Below are 14249 nucleotides of genomic sequence, written 5' to 3' on the forward strand. Positions count from 1 at the left end.
GTGAGTACGGCTGTGAAGCTCTCTTGTCAATGTTTCTTAATGATCTGGGCAAACAGATTTCTGTTAGCAGAAAACATGGCACAAGAGCCTTCACATGCAGGTTACTCAGGCATGTGACAGGCCACTTGCTGATGGGGATTGGAAGGCTGGTTTTCTGTTTCCTCCTAGCTGAAAGCATTAGGCTTGTACATTGTAGTAAGTAAATTATTTTATAAATGGGCTGTATTTACAGGATACCTTCCATCCACTTCAGTAAATTTCTAAAAATTGCACACACTTTCCTAAGAAAATTATGTGAACTTTATAGCACATTTTTGTCCCTTTCAGCTTTGCAGTCCCCACTGATCATATTTCCAAGATAGTTACTCTCCAGTATTTATTGTTGAGACACATTAGGGATTCATTTTCTGTTCTAGAAACACTACAGAGCCTGAACAAAAATCAAAATCCTTAGTGACACTCACCAGTGGTCACTTGAATAAACAGAAGTGTCTTGAGCACACAAGCCTCCTTTATCATGTTACTCGGTATGCTGAGCAAATAACTATCTTACTGTACTTTAGACTACAGACATATTTGCAGTTTTCTGCCTGGAAAAAAACAACATTCTCAATGCAAGCCACATGAAATAATTGCCTGTACACAGCTTGCAAATGCAGATTTACCCTGGGAACAACCCCTGATGCACAGACGTTCTGTTGATGCTATGGTCAGGAAAAGCAGCTGCAGTGCGCTGAGACTTACCTCAGCTAAGAGTAATTCCTCACTGCCTCACATATAATTCACAGGCCTAGATGTATTAAACCTGCAATTAAGATCAAAAGAGCGCATTGTAGTGGATAAAGTATGGGGTGTGTGATCTTTCAAACTACAGGCTGGAAATTTTAAGACTACATGCTGAAGTTTGTCTCTTCAGATACTCAGGAAACTTTGTAAAGGCTGCTTGGTTTTTAAAAGTACCTAGCAATCTCTTTTTAATTTGTGAATATTTAGTATTACTGACAAGTAGGCCACCTATGTGCAAGTGCCTAAATATGGACTGAGAAAACTAGGTTTTGGCACCCAGATACAAATGCTGTGTCTGTGAAGTCTCTGTTCATTGTCACAATCTCTCAATCTTTTTTTTTTTTTTTTTCCTTTTCTCTCTTCTGACTGTAAGCTATTTTGCACCTGTGAAATTGCTCTTTTGCCTCTTTGCTCTGACGCTTGCATACACTTCCCAGGAAAATACACAGAGAACAAAAGTTCACAATATTTCTTGAGTTTCACCATGATATCCCATTCTAACACAGAAAATAAAACAAATACTTTGTGTTCATAAACACACAAACTGGAATTTTTTTAATCCATAACTAATATAAGAATCTGCTGCTGGGAATAATAATAAAATAAATATTTTAAACTTCAGACTATAAACAAACACAAAGGCTTCCTACCCAAATACCATTCTACCATAACAATCTTGTCCTTGGCTTTGATGATATCTTAATAAAAATTGAATATGCCTCTGACTTTTAAAATTCAACACATATTTGATAATTTTAATCACAGATAGTACTAGAAAGACTTCAGCGTTAGTACTGCTTTTAAACATTTTATTAATTTAGAAATGCATACTTTGATCACTTTCTCTGCAGATGCCTCAAAATTTTCATTCTGCAGTTGGTTTTGGTTAAAGTAGGAAAAAAGCCCTGGTGGCAGGATCAGGATTGTCTTTGAGAAAGAGGGTGGATGAGGTTTTACTTTCCCTCAATATCCCTTTATTTGTACACAAATTTTAAGCACAGGTACTTGTACATTAGCATTTCAAATTTCTTTTTTTTTTTTTCAGATTCATCTCTATATATTATCTCATAATTTGTGAAGTCATATGTATCCAACCAACACTTAAACATGTGCTTAACCTTCTGATTGTTTGAAGTTATATTTGAGACTAAGTGAAGCCATGAATAGAGCTGATTATAAGCATGTCTAAGATTTTCTTGAATTGGGTCCATTTGTCAGTAAAAGAGCAACTGTAGATAACAATTATTTCCACATTCTGACTTAAATATTTCATACATACCCATTCCAGAAAAGTGATTCCTTTTTAATAAAGATAATTTAATTTTAAAATAACTAATACATTAGCATTGTCTTATTCATTGAAGTAGAAAATGTTACTCTCTTCAGGCTGTCTAAGGTCCTCTTCCTTATCTTGATCTCATCTGTGTATTGCAGCATAAGCAAATATTCTATTTAATGGTGTTTTTTTAATGCTACAGGTTCAATATACTGCAGAGGTTTTTCAGTTCATAATAGCAACCAGTAGTTTTTGTTAAATGTCTTGATAACAGATCTGCCTTTATAGGTCTGACTACATTATGTGTAGCTTCAGCGGAATTGTTGCATCAGTTGAAATATTCTTGCTTATATTGTTCTATTCAAGTCAGTATCCTTTGGGCTTTTAAATTTGTTTCTTAATTGGCAAGAAAGAAAACCTTATCTGCTATTTAAATTTTCTATCTATGATCCAATTTTGCACTTTATGTGGCATACCATGTCCACCACACTAAATTATTCAGCAAAATTGAAAACATGCAGGGCTTAACAGTCTGTATGGGCCAATTATAAAATAGGCCTGAAAAAAAACCTATTTGACACAGGTGCCAAAAATTACATGTAGAAGCTGGTGCATAGATTCAACGGAAGCAGAGGGACTTCTTGATAATGCTGTAAATGAAGACATGCAGAAAATTAATGATTTGTAAAAAGATAATGTAATGATTACAGTGCTTTTTTATAGAATTGCATAGTGTTGGTAAGCACCAGGATATAGAAATGGATTCAAAAAATGCGTGTTTCATAGGGTCAAGGCTGAAAAAAATTATGTTCTGCGCACTAGAACACTTTAATATACAAGTACCCAGAGTATTACAGGACTTACTACATGACAGAACCATAACTAACTATCTTTAGAAATAACATTCAGTAAGTAGAAGATCATAATGACAAAATATCTTCCTTTAAAACTTATAGCATCACCAGCTATATATCAACACCTCCTTACTCAATTGAGTTTATTATCACATTTCTCTACACATTGTTGCCATTTGGATATGAGTAATATCAAGCACTGCCGAAAAATCATAGAACCTTCAGCTCTTATCTAAAAAAGCCATGCCAACTTGATGAATTTCAAACCATTTTGAAGATGAGACACAGTACTTTAAAGTGTAGTGTCTTTTAAAAGATTCCAAATCATTAAAACCCCTACTTGACTAGTCTTAAAATATATACCGATGAGTTTTTAATTCTTCTAGAGAAAAACTTGTGAGACCTACAGAATTATTAAAATATTATGTGTTTGGTCTAGGATTCTACCTATCTTCATTTAAATTACCTGGGATCAAATTTGATGCATCTTATAAATGACAAGAGATACTATTCATCCAGCTGCAGAGCTAAAAGTTTGTGCTGTGTGGTACCCAAGAAGTCCCAAAGCATCTTCTTCTGGGGATTATTTAGTGCCTCAGAAGAAAAAAAAGAAACCTAAAAAAATCTTAGAACTCAAGAAGAAAAAAATGTGTTTCTTCATATCCGTTGTAAAGATATATACAGTGCATCTTCATAGCAGATTCTCTAGGACCAAAAAACCCAGGGTTTTCAAGCAATTAAGTCTTTACAGTGACTGGTTTTACAGATTACTTGGTTTTTAGATAGCATAACATTCCTGTCTGCATTACATATGTCTGCCATTTCCTTCAGAACCGGGAACATAATAAAATGACACAGATTCCCTTTCTAAAAATGCCTATGAAACTGCCATACTATATGAAGCTAAGGCTTTCACTGGCCCACAGTCTCACAAGGATATCTATGATCACACAAAGCACATATCTATGATCTCCCTGGCCAGGGAGAAAAACAAAAGGTAATAGTACATAACAAAGCATCATCACAAAGCTGTATTCACTAAGCCAAGTAAGAATTCAGCCAGGAATAGATGTCAGATTCCTACTTTAAGATTAGGAATGTTCATGTTCAATTATTATTTGTTACTGAGATAGTGAGTGCCTGTTGGTGTGCTGTCTCTGGCTGTCTGTTTTCATTCAGTGTTTACTGAATGAAATGACAAATGACCTTTGTCACATTCAGATGGGTTTTACTTCACCTGACTTTATTCATCTGGAAGACAGTCCTGTAGTCAAAGGCAGGCATGTGTGCTTCCTCTCACTGGAGTTAACAAAGAAAATAAAGCACCTGCAAAAGGCAATTTATGTCACTTTTCCTAGAAAGAGATGGTTTGGAGAGACAGGTGCCTGTGTACCAGAGAGGTAGGGTATGACTAGCTGAGGCTGGATCCTTTGATATAACTTTTGATAGTTATTGAGAAGAACCCCATTGAAGTAACTGAAAGGTATAAATGTATGTGCAAGGGTGCAGTCATGACACAGTCTAATTGATATTCCTGCAAATGAAGATAAAATACTAAAATATTTTTTCCATGTACAGTTGATTGCTTCAAAGCCAGTCCAAACTACACATATCAACACTCACTCTTGAAACAGAACAACGCCCACCACTTCGCCTCTTTGCGTAGGCAAATTTTAATCTTTTACTATGAGACTGACAGTTTTGTATCCAGTTGCTATGACAGCAGAAGCCAAAGAACCATGAAGCAAAGTTCACTCTCATACCCCAGCCTCCTTCCCCATGCCTGATTCTCACATTGCACAACTCCAAAAGGTTATTGGCATTTAGCACAGTAGGAAGGACACTTGCCCAGGTTCTCTTTTCATGTCTCACATCTGGGAGTAAGACTCCTGTGATACTGCTATTAATGGACCCCCAGCATGTTGGCTAGCCCATGAGTATCTCCACAGGCACTCTGGAAAATTTGCAATGTTGCAATAGCTTCTGCCTAGGAAAAGAAAAATATGAAAGTAACTATAACCACAGCAATATGGCACGAATTTCTTTAGAAAGCCAAAGAAAGAGGAGGTAATTTCAGCTGTATTTCATATTTCATAAAGGCCTATCATTTTGGGTACACACCATATGTTTATCATACTGATGTTTATAAACAACAACCTTTTTTACCTCTGTTACCCTGGTTTTTCTGAGTTTCTTTAGTAGCTTTTTGATTTTCATAAATGGAGTCAGATCTTTTAGTTACTGTAGAATATTAGAGCAGTTTTCTACCTTTCCCACAGAAGTAATATAAACAAATCCTTTGTTTTTCATTCTCTGTCCTTTGTTTGCATATTTCTAACCTGAAAACAATTGTAACTGACAATTCGCCTGGCCACTGAGGCTGAGGGGTGGAAACCCCAAAAAGCCAATCTTCTGCTAGACCCAGAAATGTATAAAAAGTAAAAAATAAACAAAGAGGTCTCTTCTCTCCGCTCTTTCAGCTGGGAGCTGGATCGGAAGGACCTCTGCGAAAATCTCTTGTCTGCGTGTGATTTCTTTGTGTGTCTCAGTGACATACCTCTTAGTATTTGTTTGACTAGGCAAAACTCTTTCTTTCCGTAAGCCTGACTCTTCATTATCTTCCTGCACCTGCTCTCATTTTTCATAAATATACTTTTTGAATAAGCTGAGTATGGCATGATGAGATCTTATGCTTTCTGCTTTTCTATATATCCCTACTGGAAATACTTCAGCCAGTATATCCTAGGATCACATTTGCCTTTCCACTGAAAGACCCTAAAAGCACAGAAATTCCAGCGACCCCTTAGAATTTCTTCATTCCTCTGGCACTCACCACTATGCTTTAAGGCACCTTTATGCGAGAAGCCTTGGAGCATGAAGTGCTCAAGATGAGAACCTTGTTTGATACAGAACATATGTGCTTAATTTTATATATGGTGTATCATTTCATCAGCTTCAGTTAGCTTTGTAGGTTCTTGGCCTATCTGCTCAGTCTATAAATAAATAATGACAGATTTATAAATAAATCAGTTTCTAACCAGCTGAAACTGTGTTATCTTTGTAGCTTTTACCAATCAATAGAGCAGCATGAATGACAGGCACAGGTTCTGCAGTTTAAAAAAAAAATCTAGTGTAACAATAAATAAATAGAGTACACGTAAGTACCACATAAATATTTTGATGCACTAGCAAAAAAATATTTCATATGGTGTTTCAGAATATGCCCAAGCTGTTTACATCTACGCTAGGCCAGCATTTTAGCTGGCAGTTCAATGTTCTCCCAATATAAATAGATGATCCATCATTCCTTGCCGCTATTGTTTTAAAGAATAGTTTGAAACCCAACTCACACTGAATGTTAGTACAGCCTGTTCTTTTTGTTCTCTTATCAATACAAGTTGTAATATTAAAAAAGTGCATTGTTTTAATCTGGCTGCAGGAGTATATGTGTTGAGCTCTACTGTAATTTTCTAAGTTCTTCCTTGGTGGGAGAGTGCAGGTGTAAGACTGCAGAAGAGACTGAAACTCTATGAAGGCATGAAGTAATGCACATATCAATCTATTCAGAAAACAAACACACAAATGAAAACACTAAAGTGGAGAAAATCCATTCCCATCCTGAGAATTATTGTATTACAGTGCAGAGTTTGCGTGGAGATGAATTTGAATTTCACCTGCCTTCCTGTTCTGCTCAGTCAAAGGAAACTTATGGAGACCTAAACTCCAGTGCCTCATTTAAAGCCTGATGCAGGACATAAGGATATGCATCTGTATTGTTCTTGTGCCAGGAGCCCTGGATTTATCATTTTTCAACAAGATGTGGTATGAAGAATGCTTGACTTGCCATGTTCCTGTCACAACGAGGACTCCGTTCGTTCAGGTCTCTTTCCTGGCATGTATAGAGAGGTCAGAGGATGGTGCCAGAAGCCAGGCGGTGGATTTCAGCCCGGTGCCTGTCCTCGGTCCACCACTGATGAGCACTCACTGCGAAGGCTGAAATACAAAAGACCCTTCCCCACCCTGGGGAGCTGCATGGAGCAGCGTGACCGTCGAAGCAAAGACAGCTCTCTGCTTTCCCTAGTTTTTGCTTTGCAAGGCCCAGGGTGCCGCTCCCGGACTGGGAGGCGTCGCCCCTTGCTTACCAGGGCTCCCCTTCCGCTCCCTCTCGGCGTTCCGGCCCCTGCCCCGGGGAACCGCAGCCGAGCCCCGAGCCCCCCGAGACCCTGCCCTCCTTCCCCGGCACCGCGGCTCAGCGAGGCCCCGGGGGGAGCCCCGGGCTCGGCCCGGCGGCCGCAGCGCCGCCTCGGGCTGGAGCGGCGATCGGCGCTGGCCGGGGCCGCCACCCGCGCCCTCCGCTCGCCCAGCGGAGCGGACACACCGCCGAAGACAGGAGAAGGCGGCCCGATAACACCCCGCGCCCTGCTCGGCACCCCGCCGCCTCCCTCCCCCGGGGTACCGCAGAGGGGCGGCGGAGCGCTGCCGCCTCCCCCTGCGGCTCCCGGAGCGCCGGCGGCGGGCAGCGCTCCTGCCGGGCAGCCCCGGCTCCGGACTCAGCCCGGAGCGCACGGCAGGCGGGGAGCGGGGCGGGGGGGAGCGGAGGGGGAGGGCTGCGCGCAGATGAGCGCCGGTCCTGCGAGATGCTGCACGCCCAGCTCCCCGCCGGAGGGGGGTAGCAGCCGCTGTCTCCGCCGGCTCCTGCTTTTTTGCAAGGGCTGTTGCCGCCACTGGACGCAACCTTCTCCCGACATGGAGCTGCCGCCGCCGCCGCCGCTGCTGGAGTGAGTGAGTGCGACGGGCAGAGCTAGCCGGCCGCATGGATGGATGTGTTTAGCTTTGTGAAGATTGGGAAGCTCTCCGGGTAGGTGCTCGCCGCCGCCGCTCCGCGCACGGCGGGCGTCCCGCGGCTGCGGGCGCTGCCGTGCCCTGCGGGGGCAGGGAGGGATGCGGGCTGCCCGGCGTGCGGAGCGCCCGCGCTGCTCCCAACTTCTCCGGCAGCGGGGCTCGGGGCTCGGGCCCGGGGTGGGGGGCTCGCTGTCCCGGGCATCTGCCCGGGCCGCGCCGATGTCCCTGCGCGGGATGGGACGTCCCCCTCTCCCTTGCGAAGGGACAATGAACTGCGGCCGCAGTTGGGCGAGAGCGGTGCCCTCCTTGAGCCGCCGGCCAGAATGGGCGGCCGGAGTGCTTCTGCAAATGCAAATGCAAAAGCGGCGGCGGGAGCCGGAGCCGGGCGCGGTGGCGGTGTTTGAGGGGTGTGTTGGTGTTCGGGGGTGGTGGCCGCGGTGCGGGTGTCGGTCATCGGCCGGAGCGGGGGGCGAAGTTCCGAGCAGCGAGCGGCGCCGGGCCGGGCCGGGCCGGGCCGCGCCGCCGGGGAGGGTCTCGTCCTGCCCCTCCGCTCCCGCGGTACGCCGCCCTCGGGCACACCGGCTCCCCCAGGAGCCCTGTTTTCGGAGAAGTGGTGAAATCGTCGCCGCTCGCATCGTTTGTGAGCGCTGCCCCTCCGCCGTTTCACACGGTGATGGGCGCAGGGGCGCGAGTGGATTTGGCGTCTCTTACCCCTTGCTCGTAAGGCTCGTACTTCTCGTTGTTTAAATGTGTGGTTGGTTTGTATCATTTTTCTCTATTTCTTTGTTTTCCGAATAAACCTTCTGTCGGAGGGCCCCAGAGTTGTGGTCTCAGCCTGTGGGCTGTTGCGTTCGCAGCTGGTTGCCAGGCCTGGAACTGCATAGATAGATCAAGAGGCACAACAGCCCCTGTTACAGTGTTCCCACCGTAGTTAAAAGGAACTGGAGGTAGCCCTTCGCAGTTACACGGGGGATTGTGCTGTATCTCAAAGATGCAGTATGAAAGTACTCGAGTCACATTTTTTTTTTTTTTTTTTTTTTTTCTTTCAGGGTTCTGGTGTGGATAATCTTCCTAAAGGATTTAGCTTTGATCACTGTAACTAGGAGTGTTTCAAATTCTTATGATTCACTGGTTCCTACACCATAGTTACCATATCCTTTTCTGTTTGTGAGGCACATATGAGGCAGAAATTGGATGTTGTACAAAAGGAAGAAAGGCCTTGTTAAGGAAATAAAAAAGGTGGCTTGCTCCAGTGATGGTCAGATGGGGAGCTTGTCAAAATGACAGATGGTCTGTAAAGAACAAATATTGTAAGGCTGGAAGTTACAGAGTGCCACAGGTGCAGGCACTGCCTTTATCCCCCAAAATTCCCACCATTGCACCTGGCTGTGATTACAGCTCTGCTCGTGGCATGCCAGCACAGAACGGCTGCTGTCATTCAGGCACATCATTGTCTCATCCTGCTCAGAGCAATTTTACACCATGTGACAGTGACAATACAAGCAGCCCCCTCGGCTTGCCTTGGGTGGTGCTACTGGCTGATACCGCTAGAGCTGCAGCAGCAGGAACTACAGCGGAAACTTGGAGGAGAGGGAAAATATGCTCACACAGATAAGGAATAGGTCATGTAGTATGATATTTATTTCCAGGTAACTGAATTGCATGACCTTCTCCAATTTTTTTTTTTTTTTTAATGGTGTTTTAGAAAAGCTCCCAGGTCTTCATGTCACACTTGGTCTAGAATCAAAGGCAGGAAAAGGGATATGCCATTCACAATTTTTATTGTCAGGTGCATGGCAGTTTTTAGATATATGTATTGTAAGCTAGGGTCTTTCTTGGTGTGTATAAAATCTGTAGCTTTCTGCATACTTGAAGACAGAGCTGAGATTTGTATTTAAGCAAAGACAAATCATAGAAATCCTTCAGAAGAACCTGAAGGTTCCTTCTGAAATGAAATTGCAAGTTTCAAAGCTTGTATCTGCCTTCGCTTCATTTAAGGATGTGAAGTACTTATGGACTGTGTTTATCCCGTAGATTGCAGTAAATTATTTCTGTGCTGAGCTACACTTTTTATTTCTAATTTTCCGGTTGCTAAAAGACATAATAGTTTACACAGGACTTAACTTGCTGTTTCCTAGGTTACAGCCAGGTATCTATTCCAGTTTTATGAGCGCTTCATGAAGAAGACAGGTTCCAGTAAACCCCACTTTTGGTCCCTTTGTGCATTTGGGTTGGAAAACTAGTTTGCCCAAAAATACCAGTTGTTTGCTGTTAGAAGGAAGACATTTCTGAAGAAAATATTTAACTGAGAGTGTGATCTTACAGCCAGATTACCTACAGAAAGTTATTTTGAATGTGGCTGGTGTTGAACTATTTTTTTTTTTCTTTTTTGTTGTTGTTGTGTGTTCAGTTCTCATTTTAAGTTGCAAGTCTTTTACTACAGTTTTAGTCTGAAGCCTTGGTTCTGCAGGCAGTGGCACACCTAACCTCTGTTATACGTGACTACTGGAAGGGATGCTTCCTAAAGTCATGATATGATTTTAATGGATCTGGTAAGAATTTAATTTTAGCTCAATCAATTAACATATAATTTTTTTTTTATCTGGAATAAGCTGAAGATGAGGTTTAAAGAAGGTGGCTACTGGATATAAAAATTTACACAGCGAGCATATTTTAAAAAAAAATTTAATTAGCTGTGTGGGTTTTTTATGTGATACCTTTGTGTTTAGGGTCTTTTAGATACTCTTCTACAATGGCTTCAACAATTGTCCATACTTGTTGGGTAAGTAGAAAATATGGGTCTAATCTGGAAAAGGATTATGTGCAGAAATAAGAGAGAATGCCAAACTGGTTTTATGACAAATATGATCTCTGGTAATCTTGTCCTTTCCTTGACTTTGTAGGTCTGTCACATTGTGTACTATGTCTAAACATACAGATGCTTTGTGATAAAGTTTCCGTTAATTCTGAAAGTTTGGAGATGCCCATCAGACATTGAAAACAAAAATACCATGTGGAAATGGTGATTACACTTCCCCTGATATAGCTTCTCCCCCATCCCATTTTGGAAATTCACCAATCTAGTAGTGGTCTGGAGTAAACGTTTTGGTATAAATCCTATGCTGTCATTCTCTGGAGGAAAAACCACAAACAAACAAATTCCCTTTTATTGTAATGAATTTCCAAGTGTAGAGAATGATTGACAAGCCTTGTTTAATGGATCAGTGCTCTGATATGGAGCTGTACAAGGCAGGTGAATATTTCTGTAGTGTGGGCAGCATGAGCATGTATGGGGTGGTAGCATCTGTAATTGGGATGGAGGATTAGTGCCATTGGTAAGGTGCGTGGCTGACAGCTGAGGTTGGTTCAGAAGTCTGTCTTGCCTGGTATTCTCTCTCAGTCGCTTTTAGCAGCTGCTTGGAGAAAGAGGAGGAGTGGTGAATTTTGAGCATAGGTGTATGCAGTGGAGGAAGGGTGGTGCTCCTGTTCTAAACATGAAACTGTTTCCAGATCTAGGTAAATCTGAGAAAAGGGCACAGTGTCGAGTTTCTAGTCCGTACTGGCCAGATGAACTGTGAAACAATAGGTCAGAATAGTGAATGGAAGTTCTCAAAAATTTAAGCCTGTATTCATAGAATATTTTTTAGTTGGATTTTTTTTAAAAAATTTTATTTTTATTGTGAATGACTGTTTTTGTGATGTCTGTTGAGGTCAGTTCTATTTCAGAGCTTTCACAGCGGGAAGTAAAACTTTGATATGGAAAGATGCTTGTCTGGATATCACCTGAATGTGACTGAGTGATGTAGTGACCCTCCAGAGTTGGGATACAAAACTCCCGTGCCGCTGTTTGTAGCTTTGCCAGATAACACTAGGGAGAAAATGATGTGACTGCGGGAGTGGCTGTCAGGTTCTAAGCTGTGGCAATACTGCTGAGGGTCGGGTGGACCTCTCTGTCACACAGGTACATTTGAGGAGAAATTCTGAGCTCATGGAGTAATTTGTCACCAGAAAGAAAGTCTCCAAGAAACAGGCCTGCAGTATGGGGTAAGAAAGTAGAAATCTACACCTCATTGTAGCTGCTAAATTATAATTAATGGAGAGTTAACCCCATATAACAAACAGGAGGATGCCAGGAAGATTTGGACCTGCCCTTAACAGTGATGCCAGTTTATTGTATGGGGTAGGTAAATTTGTCTTACCCTGATCTTTATTTTTTTGCTCAAGCTTAGCACTGTTATCCATTATCCTTGAGTTTAAATTTATTCCATTAAAATGGGATGTGAATAGCCATATCCTTGCTAGCCAGGCCCTTGGAATGACAACAAAAAATCCTTTAATCTTGCAAGCTCTTCGTTTCAGAGAACAGTCAAATACGGGTTTTTTTTGCTGTGATTATGCTAAACCTGAGGCTGGGTTTCTGAGAAGAAACTTATTTCTAAGTCCTTTTTCATTGGGGTGGATAAATCTCACATTCGTATCTTTGGTGTTTATCTTTCCATAGTTGGCCATCTCTACTCAGGTAGACTGACCTGGTATCTGCACAGATGTTTGGACATTTGGGTTCTTGCTGCTTATCAAAGTGAAAGAAGCCTAAACTGATGTGGAGCCTTGCATTTGTTCTCTCCCTATCCAGCCTTTGTTGCCCTGTGCTCAGTTTTGTTCTCTCCAGAGACTGTCTTTAGATGTCCTGCCAGACTAGTGTGGAAGGTTCTCTTCTAGATCTGTCTTAAAGTGTAACAGAGTAAAAGCTGTGCCTGTATCTTCTGAGTACTAAGCTCTGTTGTGTTTTTGTTTGTTTGTTTGGGTTTCTTTTTGTTTGTTTGGGTTTTTTTTTGGGGAATTGTGTTGCTTGACTTCATGGTTTATTTTTATGCGGCCAAGAAGATGTATGGGTTTAGATTCAAAGTTCTAAAATTAGCCCTTCTGTTGTTCGTTTGTGATTTGCTTTTTTCATTTTTTTTTTTTTTAAATTTTAATTAATTGAAGAAGATTTTGGGATGCTTCTCTGTCTTTATCAGAATAGCACCTTTTTTATCTGTGATTTTCCTTGACAAGTTTTTATTTTCCTGTGAAGTTTAGAAACCCTACCTTAATGGAGAGACAATTGAAAGTGTGATTAACTCACTGATGCTGTTTTGCATATGATTTTTGGAACAATTTTTATGAGTACTCTTTGAAATGACAATATTGTAGCTTGTAAGTTATTTCCAGTATTTACAAAAGACTCAGTAAGAAAGCCTGTGATTATCCTTTTTATGTTCAAAGGAGGTAATTTAATTCCAAAAAGGATTTTATTATACTGGATGATAATTCAAATAACCAATAATTCATTTCAGGCTTTTTCCTTGAGGACGGCATTACATTTAGTGGCGCATTTTCCTAGTCACATTAATATAGGAGCTTTACCTTATATTTTATTGTTTGTCTGTTTTGTTTTGTTAGCTGACACACATAATAAAGACATATGCTTTAATGTTTGTGATGTTAGTAATGTTGGATGTCATAGTGACTTCAGCAGTCTAGAGATTTATTGAAACCACTCTTTACATTATGAACTGCTGTAAGCTTGTCAAGTGGCCAGTGAATGATGATGCAACTCTGCTAAATATGTATGTTCTCTATACCAGAAGCAACATTGTCTCCAGAAATTTTTGAGAAAGCAAAGTAAAAAAAAAAAAAAAAAGATAATAAACTCCAAGTAATGCTTTCTTTCTCCTCTTCTACTTATTGCTGAAGAAGACGGAATGAAAACGTTGAGAATTGATGCTTTGATTCAAGAAAAATCAAAATGTGCAGGTTCAATATAATGCTTTTATTATAGAAAGATATTTTTTCTGTTTGCTTTTGGTTTATTTTGGAGGACTTCAATCTGTAATGTATAATTGTTGGTGACATGGCTGAATCAAGAATCTTGGGATAGTTTGCAATTGTCTTGTGTGTGCACGTTTAAGTCACTCTGTTAAAATTTTTATATGGTGTGAGAAGACAGAAGAGGGTTGTCTTTTTTTTTTGTGGATTTTTTGCCTCTATTTCACTGGTACGAGGACAAACGCGAGGTGTTTTACAGTTTATATTTAATTTTTTGAGGGGGGAGGGTTTGCTTGCTCATGGTGTGATTTGGTTGGTTTGCTTGTTTATGAGAAGCCTGCTTTTCTGCCTGACCTATTCATGTGGGAAATTTCAGTTAAATTAAAACAAATTCTCACCATAGCAGTAATAAAAAACGAGGATATGTTTCCATATTCTGCAGCATTCTAGATCATTATGGACGTGTACCAAGCTGTTCATAGGGAATACAAACCATGACCTGAAATGAAAGGGTAATACATGGTCTCAGCTCCACTCATAATGTGTCACAGAAGGGCTATTTTACTGCTCTTGAAAGCATTTCCAAGCAGTTATATCAGATCTGTCACAACTTAGCATCTGACTGATGGGATAAAGAATTGACTACAGTGATGTAGGAGCCACCAACTCTTATGAAATGAACC

At 41.3% G+C, this 14249-nt stretch overlaps 1 protein-coding gene across 4 annotated transcripts in view; it reads left to right on the plus strand.

Moving 5' to 3' along the window:
* The first annotated feature begins 7623 nt into the window (after positions 1 to 7623).
* The window catches only part of FRMPD4 (FERM and PDZ domain containing 4), a 314276-nt gene continuing 307650 nt past the window's right edge, over positions 7624 to 14249 (plus strand). For 2 of the 4 annotated variants that reach the window (XM_040056962.2, XM_040056964.2), the window contains exon 1: positions 7648 to 7774. In XM_040056962.2, the coding sequence (XP_039912896.1) occupies positions 7734 to 7774 (41 nt within the window). In that variant the 5' untranslated portion in view covers positions 7648 to 7733. Of the gene's footprint in view, positions 7775 to 10163; positions 10311 to 14249 lie in introns of those variants that run through there. The other 2 variants (XM_040056965.2, XM_040056963.2) reach the window with 2 other exon arrangements.

This window comes from Hirundo rustica, chromosome 2 (genome assembly GCF_015227805.2).
Source record: "Hirundo rustica isolate bHirRus1 chromosome 2, bHirRus1.pri.v3, whole genome shotgun sequence".
In the NCBI taxonomy this organism is placed as follows: Eukaryota; Metazoa; Chordata; class Aves; order Passeriformes; family Hirundinidae; genus Hirundo; species Hirundo rustica.